At 38.7% G+C, this 26012-nt stretch overlaps 1 protein-coding gene across 17 annotated transcripts in view; it reads right to left on the reverse strand.

Moving 5' to 3' along the window:
• Positions 1 to 26012, reverse strand: part of Ktn1 (kinectin 1) — a 119809-nt gene that overhangs the window by 30011 nt on the left and 63786 nt on the right. For 7 of the 17 annotated variants that reach the window (XM_037208585.1, XM_028873565.2, XM_037208590.1 and 4 more), the window contains 12 exons: positions 24099 to 24189; positions 22334 to 22402; positions 20602 to 20636; positions 18014 to 18104; positions 15727 to 15813; positions 12457 to 12546; positions 8100 to 8180; positions 7377 to 7466; positions 7138 to 7230; positions 5869 to 5940; positions 5598 to 5681; positions 5361 to 5444 (listed from right to left, as the gene is read on the reverse strand). In XM_037208585.1, coding sequence (XP_037064480.1) covers positions 5361 to 5444; positions 5598 to 5681; positions 5869 to 5940; positions 7138 to 7230; positions 7377 to 7466; positions 8100 to 8180; positions 12457 to 12546; positions 15727 to 15813; positions 18014 to 18104; positions 20602 to 20636; positions 22334 to 22402; positions 24099 to 24189 — 967 coding nt within the window. The remainder of the gene's footprint in view (positions 1 to 5360; positions 5445 to 5597; positions 5682 to 5868; positions 5941 to 7137; positions 7231 to 7376; positions 7467 to 8099; positions 8181 to 12456; positions 12547 to 15726; positions 15814 to 18013; positions 18105 to 20601; positions 20637 to 22333; positions 22403 to 24098; positions 24190 to 26012) is intronic. The other 10 variants (XM_037208591.1, XM_028873566.2, XM_037208587.1 and 7 more) reach the window with 3 other exon arrangements.

Consider the following 26012-nt stretch of genomic DNA (forward strand, 5'->3'; position numbering starts at 1 on the left):
TTGTGTTGACTTTACATTTTTTGATTGCTGCTGAGCAAACAATAGCTGCTGAGTGACATTGGATTATAAAAGCTACTATTTTTAAAATGTCTTAACTTCAAAATGGAAGTCAAAAAATACGTTATGTTGGGGAAGAGGTTATGCTTGTCTCCACAGAAAACAAAAGGCTATGGATTCATTCAAGGCTGATAGAGATCAGGTTTGATCAGGGGAGACACCTGAAAATCCTGGCTATAAACAAAGAAACATAAAAAAACTACAAGACAGGTGACATATATTTTACCTGCTCAAACATAGAAAAATCATCTTTAACTGACTTGTGTTCACTGCACATTCCATACTTGTGTTAATGCAGATATGCATGTTACTTTTGAAAGTTTATGGGTTTTCAGAGCAAAGGGACCAGACACCAATGAAAATGGGTGGCCCAGGTGATCCAGCCTCTCAGATGCCTCTGTTGCAGTTTCCTCAGAGTTCTGCATCCAAAACAGCTTCAAGGCTGCTGGCTGAGATGGCCTAGCCTCACAGACTATAATAGCCAGGACTTGACCACTATCCTAATTTTCTCAGGGTTCCTCAAAGATGCTAGTGCCCAGCCAACAAGAAGCAGACTAGAGAACAAAACGCCCACATTCCCAAGAGATCAGGTGGGTAGTTTTGGTCATTTGGTGGGTTATGGATGTTTGTCATTGTTTAGGGGGAGGGGAACCAGTTACAAATTATTATTGGTCATGATGAAGGAGATTAGATTCAGGGATCTCTTTATGAAAAGAAAAGAGAAGAGAAATATTTTATATTGCTATGGATTTTTGTATATTGATACAAATATAAGGTTATTTTTGTCAGAACATACTATACACACATTTCTTCTCTTGTTTAAGGTAGTGTAACTATGCATCTCATTTAATGGAAATTTCTAGTCCTTGAAAGTTATTATTACAAACTATTTAGGATAATAAAGAAATGCAGGTTAGTAGTTAGTCATCTATAACTTGTAGTCATGTTAGGTATATTTTCAAGGTCAAACATAGATGTTTTAGATACATGGTCTTCAAACATTTCAAAGACTGATAGACTATGGCATTTAAAATATTTTTAATAACATAAGCCTTTTCATGACAGTTAGACTCGTCTGCTCCTGGCAGTGCCAATTTACTTCAAAATAGGATGATGGGCATTGAAAATACTCCATATGGATTTTGCTTTCAATGTGGCAAAACTAGCCATTTGGGCAAGAAACTGCTCTTGTCCTGACTGCTGATAGTACACTACACAAACTGGACAAGCAAGACACAAAGGAAAAAGACCATTGAACTTTGCCAAGATAAGGCAGGATCATCCTTAAAAATTCCTGTTTCATAGAAAATTCTGCCAGACATTTTGCAGGACATACAGGAAAGTGACTACCAAACTTTGGTGAAACAAGGTGGGACAGTCCTTCAAAATTCTTGCTTCACAGAAAAGTCTGTCAGATATTCTATGCCTACAAGCCGAAGATGGTGCTCCAACATTGCAGAGGAACCTTGGAGTGACAGTCCAGGAGGCTAGATGTTTCTGTCATTTCTTAGTCTTGGAAGTGGCTTATTCTGCACTTTCTGTTTACTCAGGTAATATATCCTTCTCGGGTCTTTCATGGAGTTGAAGACGATGTAGGTTATAGTTGCAATTTTCCTTAGTTATGATAGAAGGTAAATTAGGCACACAGCTTTAGACTCATTAAGATAGAATAATGGAATATTTTCTCCTAATATGCCAAATGGAATGGACATTGTAAACGTAATTCTTACTTGATAATTATTCTTATTTTATATAGTTTCAATACCTTCCCTTTCTATTTAGACAATGCCTAATAATTGTTCTTACTGTATATAGTTTTACTATGTTACTATGTTAGACTTAAAACCTTTCCTTTTTATTTACACAAAAAGGGGGAAATGTTGTGGAATAATTTTTTTTGTACACTGTGAAGATATGTCACAGAGACTGGTTTAATAAAAAGCTGAATGGCCAATAGCTAGGCAGGACTTTTGGGGCACACAGGATGCTGGGAAAAGCAGGGTGGAGTTGCCAACCAGATGCAGAGGAAGCAGGATGTGCAGGAGGAGAGATAACAGCCATGAGCCATGTGGCAGGTCATAGATTAATAGAAATGGGTTAATATAAATCAGAAGAGCTAGTTAGAAACAAGTCTAAGCTATAGGTCAAGTTTTCATAATTAACACTAAGTCTCCATGTCATTATTGGGGAGCCGATGGTCCCAATGGAAAAGTTCGACTACAAAAGTCAGTTGGGGTACTGAAGAGTTGGCTATGTTTAAGAGCACTTGTTCTTGGAGAGGACATTGGTTTTGAAGCTCAGCACCCACATATGCTGTGGGATGTCTTTCTGTATGCTGTGAATATGTACTGCTCCCACTGGCTAAAAAATAAAGCTGTTTTGGCCTATGGCAAGGCAGCTTAGAAACAGGTAGGAAATCTAAGCAGAGATACCGAGAGAAGAAAAGAGAGGAGGGAGATGCCAGCCGCGACCCAAGGAGCAACAAGATACCAGAATGGTAACCCCATGGCCACGTGGCAAAACATAAATTAATAGAAATGGGTTAATTTAAGATGAAAGAGCTAGCAAGAAGCCTGTCATAGGCCATACAGTTTGTAAATAATATTAAGCCTCTGAGTGATTATAAGCCGCTGCAGGACCGGGGGCCGGGTGGGACCGTGGGGCCAGGCAGGAAAGGAGAAACTTACTACTACACTACACACGTGCTGTCTTTAACTCCAGTTCTAGGGGATACAATGCCTCTTCTGGTCTCTGCAGGTACCAGACATGCATGTGGTGCAAAAACATACAGATAGGCAAAATACCCATACACATAAAATAATAAATCTAAATTTTTTTAAGAGAGAAAACTGCTTATCACTTTAAGACAATGAATAGTTTAAGTAATTTTGAAAACAGCTATGTAAGGTCACTCTAGCCTGAACTGCACCATTAAGAAATGCTAAGATAGAATTCTCAATAGTCAACTTGTCAAAAACAGGTTGTATATAAACCCAGTATCCATGTATAATAACTCTTTTCTTACAACTGTTTCAATTAGATAGAAAGGAAATTGTCCACATTACCTAAAGAGTTAATGTTAGGCATGGTGACATACACCTTTAATCCCAGCACCTGGGAGGCAGAGGCAGGCAGATCTCTGAGTTTGAGGGCACCCTGGTCAACAGAATGAGTTTCAAGACAGCCAGGGCTACACTGAAATCCCATCTCAAAAAATGGAAAGAAAAAAAAAAATTACTGATTTTGCCTCCCAGCCACAGGCATGACCTTCCAAACACTTTTAGAGACTTAACAGGAGTAACAAGTAAACAAACAAATACACTAACATTTAAAAGGGGATGGAGAATCCCCACTAGGACAATTTATTTGGAGAACTACATTTAAATGCCTAAAGCTTTTGCTTTTTGTAAAACTTAACTGAGAGTTTTGTAAAGCTTTGGCAGAGAGGGTCATCTTTTGGCACAAGAACACAACAGTGTGTGTATGGCCAAGCAAATTCATTTTATTTTAAAATAAAGCAACTATTACAATCACTTCAAATGTTCTCCTGATAGCAGAAGGAACCTTCTAAAAACATACTACAGGCTAACAAGGGTGGCATACCACATGCCTGACAGGTGCAGTAATATAGCAAATACATGCACAAAACTCGTCTTATACTGCACTGGAGATGGGTCTACTTAAAACAAAGCATTGGCCAATGAAACAAGATTATGAAGAACAGTTTGTATGTGTGTGTGTGTGTGTGTGTGCGCGTGCGCGCACGCGCGCGTGCATGTGTACACATACATACAATACTCTTTATTTCTCCTCATACAACTCTAAAAACTAATTCTCATAAATCACTGTCATAATGGGCATCATGGTGCACACCTGTAAATCTCAACAAACTGCAATACTCTGCAAGCTGAAGCAGGAAGACTGCTGCCAGTTCAAGGCTAGCCTGGATTATATAACCAAGGACGCCAACTAGGACAAATCCAACTAGGCAGAGGGAACAGGAAGACAGGGAAGGTGGGGAGGAAGGGAATGCTGAGATACATGCATGAAGATGCTTGATGAAGTATTGCATGTTAACCTAAAAAATGCTTTAACACTAGAGCAAAAACTCCAGATTTAATAAACATAACTGCTGTAAGAAAGAGTGATCAGAAATGAGAATAAATAAGTAAGTTCTCCTTGTACATGTGCAGTGCTAAATGAAACAACTCTCAACTAGCAGGACTGATTTGGAGTAAGGAAAAACTTACTGTCTTCTTCCTAAAGTATGCTCAGATACTTAAAAAAAGTTAATCTGTAACATTTTAAATCACAAGAAGTTAAGATGATTAGTGTATAAAACAGAACAAGACAGCTGTATCTGTTCAACAGCTCAGCATGTCAACAATCCACATAAATCCCTAAAAAAAACGACAAGAACAGGAATGCAAGAGGTCATGTCTTAAAACATGTAGCTGCAGCTAGGCCTGGTGGTGCAGTCCCCGCTCCTTGGACAGCCTGGGCTCTAAAAACTCACAGCTACCTTAGGCAATTTAGAAAGACCCGTTATCAAAACTAAAGGGAAAGGCTGAGGATATAATTCAGAGAAAGAATGCTTACCCATTATGCATTCCATCCTAGGTTTAACTCCTAGGACCATGAGGGAAGGAGGGAGGGGGGAGGGAGGAAGTCAGGAAGTCAGTCAGTCAGTCGGTCAGTCGGTCAGTCAGCAGTCATTTTGGGTTATTATGTGTTAGGTAATATATTGACAATAAACACTGGCTCATATCTGTAATCCCAGCCAAAAGACAGAGACAGAAGGATTACTGAGTTTGAGATCAGCCTATGTAACAAACAGACCCTGTCTCAAAAGAACAAACAGAAAGGAAATTACTTTAAAAAGTTCTGAAATTTACTTTTAGAAAGACTAGTGAGAAGCTCTGGTTGGGTCACTCCCTTGAATGAAAACCATGTGTGTAAGCGTCAACAAGCTTCCTCCAGGTTACAAACTTAGTCAACTATGAGAGTTCGAGAAAATAATCCTTAAAACTCCACCAATCTTTTGCTTCTTTGTTCACCAAAAGTAGCACTGTTCAAGAAATTAGGCTGTAAAAGGCAGAAAACATTGAAACAGCTGGAAGTCAAACATGCCATTATTAGGAGAAAAGAAGAACCATCCTCGGAGACCTCAGGAAAGGAAGGCTGGCTCTAACCGAACCAAAGTGCCAAGCTGAAGGGTTGGTTAGCCAGGGGAAGCCTGGTGGGCCTGTGCGCCAGCACACGTGGCTCCAGACAGGAAACTCAGTGGAGGGCAGGCCGCTTACCAAGTTAAGCTCCTCATTCTGTCTTACTGCTTCAGAATATGAGTCATCAAGTTTTTTCTGCAATTCAGTCAACAGATCTTTCAGCTGCAATGAAGTTTAAAGTTTAAGATTGATCTCCACGATGACCCATACTTGGTAGCTACTGGGAAGCTCTTCTACAAACAACTTCAACGGAAATACTTTAACACTGTTGCAACTGAATGTGAACTGGAAAGCAAGACCTTCTGTCATGAGTACCTCTCTGACTTCTGTCACGTAAGTTGATCGTTCCATCTCTGCCTTCTCCAGCTCCATCTCCAAGTGTTCTCGTTCCCGCCTCAGCTGTCAGCACAAAACAAGGAATCAATACACTGAAATGTCCTGTCCATGGTTTTTCCATAATGGAAAGTTAGGAGTTTAAACTATTAACTCAAACTACTCAAGAAAATAAAAACATAATTAGATCATTAGACATAAAAGTAACATAATGCTAAAAGCAAGTTACAAGTGTAGCCATCAGATAGCATACATTTTCCATATCTTTGTTCTCTCTTCTCAGTCGCTCCAGCTCTTGCTCTGAGGATGTGAAGGAGGACTGCATCTGAAACGTGAGACAGCAGAGAAGAGAACACTGAGGACAGGCATTCAACCTGCAGAGAGGACGGCAAGACACGCTCTACCCTCATGGTGGCCTGGCTGCTCCACTGTGACATGCACGATATACAGATGTTTGGGCCACATTCACCTCTGTCTTAGACCACATTCACCTCTGTCCTAGGCCACAGGCTAGAAATTCACCTTAAGAGATTTTTCTAGTTCTGCTTTTTAAATTTTTACTTATTTTATTCGGGGGAAGGGCAAATACAAGCCCCTGTACATCTGAGGTCAGAGAACAACTTGCAGGAGTCAGTTCTCTCCTTCCATGTGGAATCCTGAGGATGGAATCAGGTTGTCAGGTCTTGGCAGATGCCTTTATCTGCAAGCCTTTCATCAGTCCTGCTCAGAGGTTTCAAAGCTGTATACCATCCTGAACTGTCAATTAAAGCTCTCAAAAGCTCACATGTAACTTCATTCCAATAATGCTCAGAACCTACCCATTTGTATGATCCTCTATTAAAAGTCAGCTAGAATCACTTGATTTCTGGTGACATGAACAGATAATCACTATATTTAATCACCAAAGGTATTAACACAGAACACAACTAGCAACCTACAGCCTGCATGCACACACTGGCACAAAAAATAAAAAATATCCCATGCAGCCGGGCGGTGGTGGCGGCGCACATCTTTAATCCCAGCACTCAAGAGGCAAAGGCAGGTGGATCTCTGTGAGTTCGAGGCCAGCCCAGTCTACAAAGTGAGTTCCAGGACAGCCAGAGCTGTAACACAGAGAAACTCTTGTCTCGAAAAACCACAAAAAAAAAAAAAAAAATCCACCCCATGCATCTCTTCCCCACATCCATGAAAATGGCAGGAAAAAAAAAAAAAAAAAAAACAAGATGAACAGAATGACTTAGCTTTTTCTTGACTGAAAACTAATTCTGAACCTGGGGTTCTCGACCTTGTTATCATATGTGGGATTATCACTTTCAAAGCACTGGGCCTGCTATCCTACCCATCGGTCACTCCGATGGGTGGTTTTCAAATGGGTGAACATCAGAATCACCCAGGCTCCTTCACACAACCCACTTCCCCTGCACACGTGTAAGACACAGGTGATGTATCACTGGTGTACCCCAGACGGCACTAGAGGGGATCACATGCTCAGTACAGCTGCTCTAAGCACTTCCTTAAATACCTGCTTAATAGTCCTTCGTGACTCGTCAGCTTTAATCTTCCATTTACTTTCTTCTTGTTCCACACTGCGCTGCAGCTTCTGTAAAATCCCTTCCTAGAGGCAAAGGCAGAACTATTCTGAAAAATCTGTATTCTGATGTCAAGATAAAATCACTTAGGCCAGGAAGAAATAAGTCAATGATTTAAAAACAAAACAAAACAAAACAAAAAACCCGAAATGTAAACTCAGTCATTCCCTACTGTTTCTGCAAGGACGGCTTTGTATTTTTCACACTCTAGCTGTAGCAGTGTGTGCACCTCGTCAGCCTCTTTCAATCTGTGTTCCAAAACCTGTGGTGACAAAATGACAAAGAGGAGGGTTGCAGTTTCTATTAGTTCAACCTCGAGTGACATAATAAACAGACAGAAATGACTTAGGACGGAACATTACATCTCAACCTTCCTAAGCAGCAATGCAGTCCGATGGCCTTTTGGTCACATGGTGTCCATTTGTGACACTCTTTTAAGTCCATCACACATTTACAGCAAGGATGTTACTCTTTATACACGAGGCAACATCTAAGGAGGCCCATAAATACACGTTACAATGCTTAAGCCACACAGAAGGAAGGAAGATTTTATTCCTGCCGCCTAGGATTCAGAACAATCATGGGTCTGCACACTCATGGTGGTCAAGGGTAAGAAGGAAGCTAGTTCCAGAGTGCTGCTGAAATTATCTGGGGGTGCTTCAGCAAGCCAGAGAGACCAGCTACATATCTTAGCTGAGCTTTACTTTGAAAACTTAAGCTATAAAGAGATGAGAGTAACTAAATTAAACATTTGGTTTTTAAAATGCAGGCACCATATTCTTTTCACTACCCAACTAATAATATATCCTTTTATCAGTCAATGTTCCTGAGAACAAGTTCTGATTTGCTCCACTTCACAGTTTGTTTAAATACATAGTTCATTTCCTGAACTAACCTTGACTGTCTCTGCATCCGAAGCTCCAGCTACACATGCTTTTGCCTTCTTTTCAAAGCCACGTAACCATTCAGTGTAAGTCTGTAGAGGAGAAAAGTCCAAGGCAAAGATTTTTTTAAAAGTCTGAATAGTAAAAGAAATAATCAAACATTTAAAAGCACCAAATCAGATAATATAAAAAACAACAACAAAACAAAACAAAAAACCCTACATACATTGTCATTATACTTTCAGAATTTCAGAGGAAGATATAACTTTCACAGACTGAACATGATCCAGTTTTAAAAAACAAACAAACAAACAAACAAACAAACAAAAAAAAAACCACTACAAGCCAAATGATGCTACCTGCCTATAGCTACACAGCCTAGGAAGCATGAACAGGAAGATACTGAGTTCAAGGCCAACCTGGGTTTACATGTGAGTTTCAGGCCACCCACCCTAGGCTATATAGGGAGACTATCATTTAAAATAAAATAAAATCAAAAATCAAAAAAAAAAAAAAACCTGAGACAAGGCTTCACTATGTAGCCTGGCCTTGAACTAAAAGAAATCCTCCTGCCTCTGCCTCCCAATTACTGGGATTAAAGACAAATGGCACCATGGCCAGCAATAAATAAGTAAATAATTTAATGTACATTAAAAATTAAATATACACACATTACTATCAAAATAAGATACTTTTTAATTCATATCAAATTATTTGCAACTGAATTTTGGACTCCAAGACAGTAGACCTCAGCTCAAACTTCACATTCTAATGCCATGAGACGTACTCATGAGTAACAGGCTACTAAGCTCAATCTGTGAAAAACTCAAAATCTAGATGAGCAGCTTTTTCAAAAACCTTTCCAGGTAAAACAATTCTTAAAATGAAGTAGAATTCAAACATTCAAAGACTAACTGAGGGGGTTCTGTTCAGAGGATTTCAAATTCTTTGAAGGTACTCCAAAGTTCCTGAAAATACTTCACAAATTAAAAGACAAAACATGTATTATAAGCACATTTTAAATCATAATGGGGGATGATACACACATATTTATTTAACTCCAACACAAAACTGGTTTCTGTTTACAGGTCAAGTAAAGAAAACAATACATGTTTTAGCCATTATCTGGAACTTTAGAATAAATTACAGATTTTTGAAGCTTCTTAATAGAACTTTAAACTGTGGTAACAGTGTCTAATATTTTAAAATCAAGTTTCTTCTTACACTTTTGGTTTAGTTTAATTGATAAAGAAAGTGGATAAATGTTTACTAACTCTATAATGTAAAGCTTCTGACTTATGTAGCTGGATCAGGATGTCTTACAAGTACCGCATGAGAAGAGTGAGTGATGCTGAGTCATGAGTCACCTCACGGCACAGCGTTCAATGTCGTGCTAGTGTTCAAAGCCTCTATCCATTTAAAAAGAACGGCATCCTCACAACACATGCGCAAACCACATCTCTGCACACTACTAGACTACTCTAGGCTCAAATACCGGAATCCAACATAATTAAAACCCGATGAAAAGTTCCTGTCTGGATCTGCTTTACACAGTGGCAACAGCAAGCACTGAAAAGCTCCGCACAAAAGCCCCTTCGTGTTTGATCGTGACGTTCATTTATCCTGATAAGAATGAGGCTTAAGTTAACTTGGTGCTCTTTTTCTCTTGTATGTAGTCCTCGCTAGTCTGTTACAGAGACCAGCATGGCCCACCTCTGCCTCCCTAGTGCTGGGATTAAAGGTGTGCACCACCATGCCTGGCTAAATTAAGAAATTCTTTTAAAAATCTAGAATACTGCCAGGCGGTGGTGGCGCACGCCATTAATCCCAGCACTCGGGAGGCAGAGCCAGGTGGATCTCTGTGAGTTCAAGGCCAGCCTGGGCTACCAAGTGAGTTCCAGGAAAGGCGCAAAGCTACACAGAGAAACCCTGTCTCGAAAAACCAAAAAAAAAAACAAAAACAAAAACTAGAATACTAATCTCTTAACTAGCACATGAAAAGTTTAAGACAACATGATGCAACATTCAACAAGTACGTGAACAAAACACAAAGAATATTGTCATGTCTTATGGTGATTTACAAATTTTTACAGAGCCTTGAAGATTTAGTTTTTGAAGGTCAACAGTAATGCCATTAAGAATAAATTTAACCAGGCATGGTGGCACACACTTGTTTGTAATCTCAAGCCAGGATTCGGAGGCAGAAGAATCAGGAATTCAAGGTCAGCCTGAGCCACATGGCAAGACTATATCCCCAAACAAATGAGCAAGTAATAATAAGATAATCAATAGATCTGTTACATTAAAAGAAAAACTGGGGGCTCAAGAGATGGCTCAGTGGTTAAGAGCACTGGATGTTCTACCAGAAGCCCTAGGTTCAATTCCCAGCACCTACATGGCAGCTCACAGCTGTCTGTTACTCCAGTTCCAGGGTACCTGACACCCTCATACAGATATACATGCAGGCAAAACACCAACGCACATAAATACTTTTTTTTTTAATTAGAAAAAAGAAAAAGAAAAAACAAAAAACAAAAACAAAAAACAAAGAAAGAAAAAACTGGCAATTTTCTACAATCTTTGAAGAACAGAAACTAGATATCTTCAGCACTCTTGGCTCATAAATACTGTCAAATAAATAAATCCACCAATAAAACATACAGTAGAAACAAAACCAGATTATGACCACAGAAGAAAAGGACATGAATGTATTAACACCCTTCCCTCTAGGTTATCTCTCTGTCTAATATAAGACATTTTTCCAGTTCAGATGGCAGTAACACCTGCTATTCAAGCCTGTGTACCCTCCTCACAGCTACAAAGGAAACAGGAACCTTCCCTCCTTACTTGAATTAACAGTAGGTGCCTGTCTCCATAACCTGAAGAGAAAAAGCAGCTGACCCTCTACATCTCATACAGTACACTCTGCCCCTGCACCCACACCTAGAGGAAGGAGCCGGTCCATGCTTGAAGCTTTGACTGTATCCAATAAATCAGGAACATCTTGTTACAGCACAAGGCACAAGCGCTACCAAAGGCCATCGCAGCCAGCCTGAAGAAGCTCCAGGGAACCACACAAGCAGATACCATAGGCCTCAGTACCCACCACCATCCACCTTGAAATACTGACCCTGAGTCAGGTAAGCCTCTAATGGGTACTGATTTATGAGTTATACTAAGGACAGGGAACACATCGGCACTAGGAATGCAGTCAGCTAAATCCAAACTATCAGAAACTGCAACAGGACACACTTCTAGGCTTCAAATGGGAGAGGAGGAAAACAGATGGGATGCAGCACACTTGCAGGGATTTAGCAGACTGAAAACACCAATCACTTGTTGATTTTATTTGGGTTCTAATTATAAAATAAAATACCTCATTATTTAATTGGCATGAGCACTGTATATGGAAATTAGGGGAACAACTAAATATGTGTAATTAAAGATGTACTATTTAAAATAAAATAATTCTTATCTCTTTAGGATTATGTGTTAAAATATTTACAGATAAAATGCCCAGATGTCTGAGTTCCTTCTGGGTGATCTAATACAGAGGTTCTCAACCTGTGGGTCATAACCCCTCAGCCAAATTTTTATCTCCAAAAATATTTACATTACAATTCACAGCAGTAGCAAAACTACTGTTATGAAGTAGCAACAAAATAATTTTATGGTTGGAGGTCACCACAGCATGAGGAACTGTAGTAAAGGGTCGAAGCATTAGGAAGTTTGAGAACTAATGGGATGGGAAGTATAAAGCCATTTATATATTAACATAAGCACACATGGTGATTCCCAAAATGGGTCCCGTGATCATTATTCCACCGCCTACTTTTGAGTATATATACATTTGTTTTGTTCAAAATTTAAGAAGGCCTATTTGTACATTTCAGGAACTTCAAGGGCATTCCCTCAACGTTTAAGGGACACTCCCTGGTATGTGTCCTCAAACACTTGCTGCTATCTGAGCTGGTCATCTTTCTGTCCTACAAGAACCACGTTCCCCCTCATTCCCTGGGGTGAAAAGGAAATGAAACTCATGGTTTTCAAATATAAAAGACCCTAGTGCGTAGCATGGAATACATTAAAGGATTGATGTTAAAACTAAGAAGTAATCACTTAAATTATTATTGGTTTTATTACCATTCAGAAAAACCTCTTTTCCAAACACATCTACAAGCCATTCAATTTGATAGAATACAACGAAAGTTTCAGGTACAGAGCTTTGGACCAACTTACTCAGAAGCACACCTGCCTTGTTAAATGGCAGGGACACATTAACAACTCAAATTCAGAAATCAAATGCTGCTACAGACAACTTCCTACATAAGTCAGGTGAAATGTGAAAAAGCCAGAGAGTCATCTTACCAAATTAGAAGGAACAGACACCATTGGAAATAATCTTTTGAGAAGTTCTTTGGACTCTAACTCAACAGCTTCCACATGTTGTTGTCTTTCCTAAAGCAAAAGACATACCAAATCAAACTTAAAAGGTTATACAATTTTGAAAGGAAAAAAAAAAAGCTATGGCCTTTGAAACTTTAATAGAGAAAAAAGTCAATTTTTAAAACTTAAAATTGAAAAATACCATTTTTCTTACTTTAAGGCATTAAAGGATACTTGCTTAAAGACAAGATCTCTAATGCATCCTAAATAGCAAATAATACCTTGAGTTAATCAAGGAAAAGCAGTAACTGACAATACAGATCTTTGTCATTAGAAACAAAGCGATTTGCCTCTCCAGGAACACTTCAAACATACATCCCTTCCTATCATTAAAACCTCACAGACGACTTTACCAAGAAACATGCATCTGGGTGGGATAAATGAGGCTTACTGACCAGTAATGGTTTACAAAAAAAAAGCAGTGATACTTTCCTATTCTGTTAAACAAAAGGGACATATAAATTGGGGTGGAAGTAAAGGGGGAGGGGCGAGCTGACCACTGCACCAATGCCAGACATCAGTAAGAGTATACAGTGGGCTGTCAAGTTCAACTGATATTTAATCTAAAGTTGTTGATTTCTAACTCCAACTCCAATTATAAACTCAGAACCAGGGTTTGTCAAAATTAGGGAAACAATTTGACCACAAACACATATCCCCTCAAATCTAACGCTCAAACTATTTCTATAAGATTTAAAAAAAAAAAAAAAAAAAAAAAAAAAAAGACACCTCTAAAAACGTACACCAAAACCATTTCACACGCTACTGAGTCCAGCAAGCAACAGCAGGGGACTAGCAGAACCTCGAGCTCCGCTCAGCTCTTTGAAACCTGTCACTGATTTAAGACACATACACTTCAATTTAAGGAAACATTAATCACATGAAAATCTAAATGTACACAACAGAAACTAGAAACTGTATTCTATGCACTAAAACGTGCTATATTATTAAAGACTAGTGGCAATATTTTACCACTAATAGCCGTTTTACCCAGTATTTTCAATAATTTAGTCAAGTCCACGAACTTGTATGTATATACCTAACTGCACAAAGCAGGGTATATTCACTTGAAGGAAACAACTGTTACTTCAGAGATGATCAAGAGGAGATTGTTCTCATTTGCCTACAGACAGCATAGAACAGAACCATCCTGAGACCACAGAGGGAGAAAACGTAGCTCATCATCAACAGCCACCAAGCAAACTACTTTATTCTACAGAGAATTTGGTGGTAAACAATTTCCATTCAACACTTAAAATAGATCTAATTTTAGAAATTGAATTATTTCCTTAGTTCCAGCATTGATTAGAATATGCAAAGTACCTTTTATGTAAGTCTGTCATTTATAGTTTCTTACAAGTATTTACTACTTTACAAGTAACTCCAGGCTAGGTTTGGGGGCTCACACTTTTACCCAGTAGAGACAGAGGCAGAGGTAGGCAGATCTCTAGGAGTTTGAAGCTATCCTGGTCTAACTAGCTAGTTTCAGGCCAGCCAAAGCTACTCTGTAGTGAGACCCTGTCTCAAAAGAAAAAATAAATAAATAAGCAAAGCTCCAGAAGCTGGTATGGTGGCACACGCCTGTAACCCCAGACCTGGGAAGCTGAAGCAGGAGGATCTCAAGAGTCAGGCCAGCATGGACTATGTACTGAGAGCCAACCACACACAAAAGAAAAAGAAAAATCTAGTTAATAAAAACTAAACATTTACAGCCAGGGATACACAAAGAAGCCCTGTTTCAAAAAAAAAAAAATCAATAAATAAACATCTAAGAACAGTATGCTACCCTTTATTTTGACTTTATTTCTAGCACCTAAAAACACTAAAGGTGCTTTACGTAGTCACATCACAATTTGTGGCACTTAGTAAATCAACATCCTTTACACCCATGCTGTGAAAGGATTCTCAATTCTGTTAAGGGAAGACTGGAGTCTATTCCCTATAAATCATATAGCTATCAAGCCATCATGCACATACTGGAGCTCCCTTTGTCCATTAGAGGACGCAACAATGCCTTGTACAGGAAAGGTTAGAAGAACACCTTAGTTCTCAACAGTCCAAAGCCCACACTAGAAGTCTCCTTTGTGACAGGTGACTCACAACAGGAACCCTTCACAATTAAACACTGCCTGTGTGGCTAGAGCCTCAGTCTCTGGCTGAAATCCCCCTGGCAGTAATAGCTGCCAACTGTCTCAACTTAATGAAAATTTTTACCAGGTTAAGTACTGCAGTAAGTATAAATCTACTGCACTAAAGGAAATATAACTGTACACATGATATTAGCAAATCTTAAAATTGTATCTACTAAAAAACTGTTTCCAATGTCCTTAAGACTGTAATTAAAATGCAATAGATTACCTTGGCACACAAACATTTTCAGAATGTGGAATTAATCATACGGGGCATTCATTAACCTGGCTTCAAAAACCAATATTCCTGTTGCATTCATGCTCAGTTGTCCCACTATATAGTTTATGCCTCTATTCTGACCCTTTCCCCTAGTGGACAGACAGGCTCAAGAAGAATGCCCTTTGTTGTTTTGAAGATAAAGGGAACATATTTGTCAGAAGTATTTTATATAGTCATCAAGAGAATTCTCCATTCATACTAATATTACATACTTCACAGGACACGTGTGCCGCAACTGTCCAGCCACTTCAAAATAGAAAGTTTAAGTCTCTCTCTTCTGAGGAATCATCCCCAGTAGCAAACTTTGAACTGAAACTTTTTCTGTACTATTTTAAGATTTTGCTGTTTTCCTACCTTGTCTGAATCCTCCTGGTATGCTCTAGAAACCCCACTTTACCATGCATCACAGATACATGCTAGGTTTTCAAACCTGTTCCATTAATTCACATTGATTTCTCTGATTTAGAGACTTCATCGAAGTTCTCTTAACTATGCCATTGGCACACACCATCTGACAAGGAGAGACCTGAACACACAGTGTTAAGTCTGAGCCTCTCCCACCTACAGCTGTGCTCACCAAAACACCACCACCAAGGTCATCCCAAAGATCAGAGTGCCCAAAAGTCTCCAGGAGCAGACAGATGAAGAAGCAGAGATGATGGAGAAGATAAATGGGGGTGACAAAGAGACACTATATTTAAACTGCAGTGACAGGAAATGCTTTAGTCTGATCTGACAAGCTGCTGACTCTCTGTGCATGGTGTTTCTGGAGTTAATTACAACCTTGGAAGTCTTGTTCACTTTGTCCTGCAGCATTTTTTCAGTTGATGCCAATGCCTCCATTGCTTCCCAGTTTTTCTCCCGAAGGTCCTAATCATTTTTAGAAAGAATGATTTCAGTTTATCCATTATTAAAAGATTTCTCCTTTAACTTCATCAATATTTTGCACTGCATTTAAATGCTGGTTACTGCAAAATTATTTCAGTGGGAAAATGTGTATATTAGCCAAAAAGGTAATGTTTAGAAGTTTGAATGAGGAAATAAAGATGCCCACTTCTCACATTTTAGTACGCACACCAAATATGCCAGTTTTTACAGACAATCAACTGTACAAATGTGACAAAGAGGAAAGCATTCGAAGGTAAACATGCCAACCGGAATTACAGTTAGGACTTCAAGTTCATCATTAGAGCTGCGAACAGCAAATGCACAGTACTGCAAAAAACGCTTCTCTGTGATTGTAAAAGGATGCCCAACATCACCCTCCCAGGACTTTATACTGCCGCATAACATTTTTTTTCTCTAATCCTATTTTAAATAAAATTAGTACATTTCCGGGGTTGAGGATTTAGCTTAGTGGTAAAGCGCTTGCCTAGCAAGCACAAGGCCCTGGGTTCGGTCCTCAGCTCCAGAAAATTTAAAAAAAAAAAAAAAAAAAATCAGTACATTTCCACTCTTCCTAGGAAAGGCAAACAAAGTAACCCTCTGTGTTCTGTATCTTAACATGGTTGAAATGGACACCACAAGCAATCAGACACAACTGTGCTAGCCAGTTGACTGAAGCAAATAAAGCAGAGAAATGATAAAACACTTTTCATTAAGGAGAAACAGAGGCCATTTCAAAGCAAGCTCTGAAAGAAAGCAATTCCTTACCAAATACAAATAAAAACAATATGCTAAATTTCATCTTCAGAATCAGGAATAAACATAAAAAAAACCCTAAAAGCCAATAATTACCATTTATTGCAAGTTTACATGCCAAATACTGTATTTAGCATTCCACAAATTCTCATTAATCCTTACAACAATTTATGATCTTTTATTCCCACTTTATAGATGGGAAACCACAGCTGAAAGTTAAGAAATCTGGCGAAATGTGTGGAACAAATGAGTGGCAGAGCTGGACTGGGCTGACGCTGCACCCTGCTGGCCTCCACTGCCCTGGCTTTTCCCAGGCTTGAAATCAAGACCTGCAGGGCTGCTGCTGCTGCTGCTATGGTGAATGAATTAAACTCCACTATTGTGCCTTCCTTATCTCAGAATCCCAGGAACAAAACACAGTTACAATGTTAGAAATATATTGAAACACTCATGCCAAATTTTGTGGCTAAGTAATGCTGTTAGTAATTAACATTACATAACACACAAAGAGCAGTTCATATACCTAATTTTGACAAACTCGGGGTATAAGAAAATGCCAACTTGTTAGTTAGCAATTTAACACAAACTTTCAAAGATTTAACTTACATTGAAAAATACACATCTATTTATTATCAATATTCTCCTATCACTTAATAACATTTTGATCTTGCTCATAATTAGCAAGCACACTTTTGTGTGAAAAAGACATCTTCGGGCAAGAATACTTAAGACTACTAGTTACTTACTACCTTTTAGTAAGAGAGAATTTATGAAATTCAACTGCATCTACTATTTGCTTGGTAAAAGCACTAGGATTTAGAATTCTTAAAGAACTAATCATTTCCATTTTAGCAAACATATTCAAGTTCGAAGACTACTAGTAAATTTAATTACCATATTTTTTACTGTCTCTCATTTGAAAAAAGCAGAGTTACAGAAGGTTTTGCAAGCTTAATTACAAAGATTGAAACTGATATGTCTTTTAGTACATCAGAAAAAAAAAGGAACACAAAAATAACAAAAACTTAGCCCTGTTTAAATAAAAGGAAATGCCTTTGTTTTTAAAATAACAAGTCTGAAAGGCTTATTTTTCTAAACCAAAGTTTTAACAAAAAGTCAATCATATTTTTGGTTTTTTTTAAAGCTTTTTTTGAAATAGCTCAATACCAGTATTTTTTGGTATAAAAATTCATCTTTTTACTATTAAAACTGCTTTCCAATAAAATGATGACTCTAGTAACATCCTCAAAGACAGGAAGAAATCAAAAGTGCTCTCACACAAAGATCAAAAATTCTAAAGCAAAAATAGACACACACACACACACACACACACACACACACACACACACACACACACAAAATCCCTGCCCATGTTTCAACTCTAATGCTCTACAATGGAAAAGTCTGTTTTTCATGAATAGTGGCTTACATTGTTTTTCTTCCTCTGATGTTCAACAGCATTCTTCAAAGAATCTAATTCATTGCGAAGATTAGTTAATTCTTTTTCTTTTTCTGAAATTCTAAATCAGAATGTGAATATATTTTAGGTAAACAGCATCTAAAATAAACAATACTATAACTTACATATTAGATAAACAGTAATACCATCCAGATACCTACATTTCAATATTTTTAATACAAAATAAAAACAGGTGAAGCTGTGAAAATGTAACACTAGATCAACTACTGTTTAGCATAAAGAGCCTGTCCTATGAATTCTTGATTTCAAAAGTGATTTCTGGGGCAAGAGCTGTACCTCCCCAGTCGGTAGAGTGCTTGCACCTAAGATGCACAAAACCCTGGTTTCAATTCCCAGCCTCTGAGTCCCATGTGTGACTGCACAGCTCACAATACTAACACTTGCATAGTGGAGCCACGAAGAGTGGCAGTTCAAGGTCACCCTCACTATACAGTGAGCTGAAGGCCAGCCTAAGTTATGTAACTGTCTAAATGGGGCTTGGGGGTGAGTTTGATACAAAGGCAGTCTTTAAAAGTGTTTTATTTTAAGGCAATGAAATCAGTTATGACTAATTGGCTCATTAAACCAACAACATTATATTAAAGTAACCTGGTAGTCTATTGTTCTTTTTACCCAATCTTAGGATTCATGGTTTTGATTTTTGTTCGATTTTCTCCTGGTCCTGTCCAATGTCTTAGTTGTTTCCCAGAAATGCAGAAAGCAAAGAAAGGCAAATTTTCAGAATTCATTTGTGTTATACTTGAGCAGAATGTCCCATCACAAACAGCTTTCTTAAGACTAAAGGGCTGCCCAACAACCAATCTGGTCCTTGAGCTTAAAAACTGTTTGCTGTACAACATGAAGTCTTCTCAAAAAGACTCATGTGATGGGAGTCTGGCCCCACATGGTGCTGCTATTTTGAAAGGGTCTGATAGGACCCATACGGAAAAAGTGTATCACTAGCAGTGATCACTGAAAAGTATCTTGTTCCCAGTCCAGATCCTCTGGGGTGGGGTTCCTAATCCTCTGTTCTCCCCGTTACAGCCCAGTGTCAGTAGAGCTCAGGACAGTGGGCTGCCAAGCATCTCGGTCAATCACAAGTCTGATTAACACAGTAATTAATACTTTTAGTTTCACTTTGGGGGTGTTTTTTTCTTTTCAGAGGAGGGGTTGCTATGAGACAGAATCTATGTTGCCAAGGTTGGTCCAACAATCACTGCTCAGGGAATCCACCTGCCTCCTCATGCCAAATAGCTGGGATTACGGGTGTGCACCACTGTGCCAGTGTCCTGCTTCCACAGTTTTAAATGTTTAAAAAACTAAAATAGGAGCCAGGCGGTGGTGGCGCACGCCTTTAATCCCATCACTCGGGAGGCAGAGCCAGGCAGATCTCTATGAGATCGAGGCCAGCCTGGGCTACAGAGTGAGATCCAGGACAGGCACCAAAACTACACAGAGAAACCCTGTCTTGAAAAAACCAAAACAAAAAAAAAAAACCTAGGGGCTGGAGTGCTACTCAGTGGTTAAGAGAACTGCTCCTCTTGCCATGGACACAGCTGCTCCAGTTCCCAGCACCCACATCTGGACACTCACAACCACTTTCAACTCCAGGTTCAGGAAATCCAATATCCTCTTCTGACCTCTATGGGCGGTGGTGGCGCACGCCTTTCATCCCAGCACTCAGGAGACAGAGGCAGGTGGATCTCTGTGAGTTCAAGGCCAGCCTGGTCTACAAAGAGTTCCAGGAAAGGCACAAAGCTACACAGAGAAACCCTGTCTCAAAACACAAAACCCTACATGTACACAAAACAGAGTAACAATAGGAAACTTGGACTGCTATGGTCCCTGAGGCTTAAAGTACTGTCAGCTCATTACAGAAAATGTCTGCAGACTCTTTCCTTCATACAGCTGACCTCAGGACTCAGTTAAAACAACTAACAACCTGAGCCTACTAAATGGCCAGCTTCACAAATAGGCCAGGATGGGAGAACATTTAGACTCTTGTGTACTGACAGATGTAATATGGTTGGCATTTAGCATTTCGAAACATACTGTAAGCAGAAATGACTCTCATTTAGTAGCCTCTTAGAGAAATCAAAGGCCAACAACAACAACAGAAAAAAAAAATCAAAGAGAACTGTAACAACTCTAAGTTTCATAAAAATGCAGTAGTCAAACCAAAGTCTGCACCACGGGCCCAGAGTGGGACCCGAGCAAGAGCAAGCAGTGGAGCTGAGGCTGTGCTAACTGAGGAAAAGCTCCAATGTGCAGCTCCACCCCCAACCTCCCCATCTGAGTTCTCTGACCGTCTACAGAAGACAGGAGTAAGAAAGAAAAGCCCAAACATCTCCCTCAACCAAAGAATGGAAGGGACAGACGTGCCTCAAGAGGTGCTTCAGTCAGCAAAAGCACAACTGCTCACTGGCCTGCAGTCCAGAGCATTCACTGATAACTACTCAATTTAGACCACCATTCGAAATTACAGTAAATTCCCCATCTGAGGGTAACTCAGCACTTAACTTACAACACACCAAACTTTGAATCAATGCATTACTTACACTGTTTGTAATTCTTCCTGAGAGGGAAAAGATGCCTATTGAAAGAGTTAAATATTAGTTCAAAATAAAGCTCTCTAGAACATAACAAAATTAAATTCTTCTTGGAGATAAATAAACACCAAAGTGAAAAATATTATATACTTTATTATGCCAGCACTCTGATTAAGCAGTTTTAATAAAAACATATTCAAATTTATAAAATGTACTTAGTGGTAAGTCCAATTTTCACTATCACTCCATAAAGTGTTTACTTTGTATAGCACCGAGGTACTTTTCATATTGGCTCCTAAAACTATCTAAATAAAATCAACAACAAAAAAAATTAAGAAAAGCTGATTTTCTCACATCCAAAAAAAGTGATTTTATATAGTATGCAAAGGTATACATAGAGCTTTCACATTTGGATACATAGTATGATGACCACCAAAAGCTGTTTGTCAGCAGGGACTCTCAAGTGTCTCATAAATGCATTCTGATCTACCCATACATGTTCATAAAAACGATGGGTACACATATTTGGTAGGGCTTACAACTCTGCTCAGTGGTAGAGCACTTGGCTGGCATGCACAAGGCCCCTAGGTTCACCTCCAGAATGCCAAAAACTGTGTGTATATCATATATACATATATATCTTCTTAAACACCTTATGCTTACTTTACCAAGCAGAAATATATATTAAGGGGCATGTTAATGCTAGCCTATTGCTTATAACATCTATCTTACATATCTGTTAGTTTCTTTCCAATTACTGATTGTTTGTTTAAGAGGAGAAGAAGGGTGTGCATTTAGATTTAAACAGACCTCTGCTAAGACATTAGCTGACTTCCTAAGAAAAGCATTCTGTAAGACTGGGACATATGCAGGCACATTAGCACGTGTGTATATAATAGAGCTGGAACACTGATCAGAGCACACACGTGTATATATAATAGAGCTGGAACACTGATCAGAGCACGCATGTATATACAATAGAGCTGGAACACTGATCAGAGCACACATGTATATATAATAGAGCTGGAACACTGATCAGAGCACACATGTATATATAATAGAGCTGGAACACTGATCAGAGCACACATGTATATATATAATAGAGCTGCAACACTGATCAGAGCACACATGTATATATAATAGAGCTGGAACACTGATCAGAGCACACACATGTGTATATAATAGAGCTGGAACACTGGTCAGAGAACACATGTATATATATAATAGAGCTGGAACACTGATCAGAGCACACACACGTGTATATAATAGAGCTGGAACACTGGTCAGAGAAATCAGAGAACACACGTATATATAATAGAGCTGGAACACAGATCAGAGCACACACATACACACACACACACACACATAAAATAGAGCTGGAACACTGATCAGAGCACACACACGTGTATATAAGAGAGCTGGAACACTGGTCAGCACACACACACACACACACACACACACACACACACACGTGCGTATATAGTAGAGCTGGAGCACTGATTAAGGCACACACAAGTATATGTATGTAATCAACCTGGAACACTGGCACTAAGACTACTTGTACATATTTTATAAGTTACACTGTATTTTTATCTTAGACACGGCACAGTAAATTGCTTTTATAGGAAATTTAAAGAATAAAAGAACCATCACTTTACTCTCCGTGAACATGTAAAAAGGACAAGAGCAAGTGTAAACAGCTATCACTGTAGATAAAGGAGAGACATGGAATAGAACCTACCTGTTGGTGATTCTGCTGACTAAGCTGTTCAACTTGGGATTTAAATAATTTATTTTCATCTTGTACCTCCTATCAACAAAAGTTAAACATGAATACCTAGACAGAGATTATGACTTTTCTATATAAGCTTTTAAAATGTCATACGGTTGAGGAAATTTCCAAAATAGTAACAATTTTAAAAAGATGGAAAGGGCCACATTAAAACATGCTACTAAATTTCAGTAATTATGTTTAGTTCTAGTCTTGGAAGGGATGTTTCAGTGGAGTGAACTGACCCAACACGGTTAAGAATCTAGTGGAGGGTGGCATGCATCTGGCAAGCAGGGTTCAAGCTTCACACCGCAGCCTTGGTCTAGGCTCCTCCATCATCTAGTAATATGAACAGGCTCAGCGACAACCTGAGGTGGCTGCTCCTACTATTAAATAAACACCCTGGGGAGCACAGCATCCTGACAGGGATTAACAGCACAGTTGACTTCCTCTCCTGAGGTTAGAATGCTATTCTCACCACTCAGTGAGGTAAATTACATATGAACTAAAAATATATAAATAAGATTAAACTTATTAAAAGGAAATACAAAAGTGTTTATAATCACAAAATGAGAGGACTTTCTTCTTGTGACTTAAAACAGGAAACTGCTTATATTGAATATACAAAATTCTCAATTTTTGGAAGAGGGGGTGAGAATCAGAGAAAATGTAACCATACATAATAACAAAACATTCATTTTCCATATTAAAGATCCTAAAAATGTTTTTTTTTAAAGTCATCCCAAAGAAAAACTGTACAACAAAATTTAAAGAGCACTGAGTATACAAATGGCTTAAACATACTAAGAAATCTCAACTTCTCTGTATAAAGCAATTTAAAATGATCCCTCTTCTCAGATAGGACATCACATCTACACCTTCTGCCAACTTTGAACATGAAGGGGAAACAGTGCTGTCAGCAAGAGCAGATCAAGTAAGAACACGGACAAGGAGCGCTTCAGCATGGCCTAAGAAAACTAAACCTAAGTCTCCTGAGGAGAGAGGGGGTGACAGAACAAAGGCTCGCCCTAGAGCGTGAAGCAGGCGCTTCAAGGTACTCCAGGCTGCTATACATTTGCTGCCCTTCAGACTAATGTCCTGAATGAATTACACTGAATAGTAATTACATGAAAGGTGAGAACTGAGCTTCTCTTTAAACTATGAATCTCTCTGAAAACAAAGCAAACTTGCTTAAGCCATTAACACAAATTTTTACTTCTAGAAAGTATAAGACAAATAGTATTCAAAATCTGTATGCAAAGATAGCCACTAAAGTATAGTTTGTAACAGGAGAACAACCCTCAACTCCAGGTACCCTTATCAGCTGGGATTGCTTATACAGTACAATACATAAACCCATTAAAGGTCAAGGGCAGCTGGGCATGGTGACCCACACCGTTAATTCCAACACTCCAGCTCAGATGCAGGAGGACTACAAGTCAGAGGTAGCAATTGCAAGGCCAGGCTGAGATACATAACTTGACGCTGTCTCAAAAAACTTTAAAAATCAAAAGCTAGTGATGTAGGTAAGCGATAGAGCATTTGTCTTGCATGTACAAAGCCTTAGATTCCTTGGATTTGATCAACACAAAACAAAACAAACTGTTAAAAAGCAGAGGAAGGCACTCTATGAAACCGAGAACTTTCTCAAAAGACAGAACCAGCCCCCAGAGCACTCAGCTTTGATGGACAAGCCACACAACCTGAACAACCAAAAATAATAACACACACTTACCTGTAACAGTTTTGATTTGTTGGAAAGAGCACTCTCTGTGTCTTTTAATATAGCTTCTATTCTCTTAATTTCATTTTCCTTTTCTTTCAAACTAGAATTTTTACAAAGATCTTACGTTAGTAATGTACATGGAAAAGAAAAAACAGATTCTGCTGTCACCCCTGAGAAAATGCAAACAATGCCTACCAGCCACTGCTTTCTGTACCCTATCTACTTACAGTTTGTTTTAAAGATGGTATTTCCAAGCTCATTCTACTTCCTAGTCAAGAACAATCTAAAACAACATATTTAATTCTAACACTTCTTAAGTAAATATGGCATTACATAAGAGAAAGCTAAAATAAATGCTAAGTGCAAAACAGCATTTCAGCTACTTACTATAAAAACTACTACTTAAAAAAAAAAAAATGAAAGGAATTTTGCTTCCAGAAATCTTAGCCATAATTCATTAAATCTCAAAGTTAAAAAACACTCCTTGTACTAAAGATATGTGCATAGTATTTAATTTAGTATTTCCTTACCCAAATTTTCTTCTACTTTTTTAAACTTTTTAGTACATTTATGCGGGTAGGGGATAGGTATATAGCTGCCATGGTGCACACTGAAGCTCAGAAAACAATTTATATGAGTAAATTCTCTTCTACCGCGTGTGTGTGTGTGTGTGTGTGTGTGTGTGTGTGTGTGTGTGTGTGTGTGTGGTCTTGTGTGCCTACTGCCACAGTATGAAGAAGTCAGTTTTCTCTCTTAATCAACGGATCCTAGGAATTGGAACTCAGGTAACTGGGCTTGGGAGCAAGCACCTTTACCCAGTGAGCCTTCCCTTGCACACATAAGGCTTCAATCTAGCCCAAGACAATTCCAACTGCCCTTGCCATTCTAAGCAACAGTGTTCTCTCAACACCTAACACTACTAAATGATTTGTCGGTCTGTATTCTCAGGGCTAGAACTTATTCTTTATTTATTTTGGCATCCCCAATGTCTGAAGACATACAAGGCTCATCAAGTATTTGCTGAGCAGAACACTACTTTTATCCTTCCTTAATTTAGAAAGTGTCAAGACATTTATAGATACTTATAAAAAATAATACAATAGCATACATAAAGAGTAAACTGAAAAAAAAATAGAGAGAAAGCCAGACATATTGGTATATGCATGCATTCAAGAAGCTAGGTAGGAAGAGTACAGTGTATTCAAGGCCTGCCTGGACTACAGAGAAAACCTTGTTTCCTGAATGGGAAAAAAAGAAAAAAAAAAAAAGGTGGAGAACAAGAAGAGGAGAGGGATGGATAAAAAGAAAGTAAGCAAGAGAAAGAAAAAAAATACATAGAGAAAGACAGGGCAAGTCTTAGATGTATACCCCTAAGTGAAGTCAATCTAAAAAGGCTGTGTACTGTATGGCTCCAACTAGAACACTCTGGAAAAGGTAAAACACAGAGGAAGACAGTCAGTGGCCGCCAGGCTTTCATGGAGATACTGGTTGGAGAGTGAATAGAGAGGGATGAAAAGGTTAACAAGAGAGATTTCAGTAGGAGAGTGAAAGTATCCTGCATGACACTGTGGGATGCATTGTTCTTAAACATTTGCTAAGAAAGACCTAATGGAAAACATGGTGTTCGGTTGCTAACAACTGTAGAGCTATTTGTTCATCTGTGGTGATGTCGTGCATCAATACTGACGTGTTAGTAACAGGAGAAAAGGGAGTAGTGATACAGAAACTCTATTTCTCAACTTTTTCTGTAGATCTGATAGTGCTTCCCCAAAAATAAAGTCTATTAATTTACTAAAGAAAAGGTCAAGAGCTAGGTACAGTGCACACACCTTTAGTCCCAACACTCAGGAGGCAAAGGCAGGGAGATATTCTGAGTCCCAGGCCAGCCAGGCTACAGAGTAAGACCCTGTCTTAAAAAAGAAA

The sequence above is a fragment of the Peromyscus leucopus genome, chromosome 9 (genome assembly GCF_004664715.2).
Source record: "Peromyscus leucopus breed LL Stock chromosome 9, UCI_PerLeu_2.1, whole genome shotgun sequence".
NCBI classification, from domain to species: domain Eukaryota; kingdom Metazoa; phylum Chordata; class Mammalia; order Rodentia; family Cricetidae; genus Peromyscus; species Peromyscus leucopus.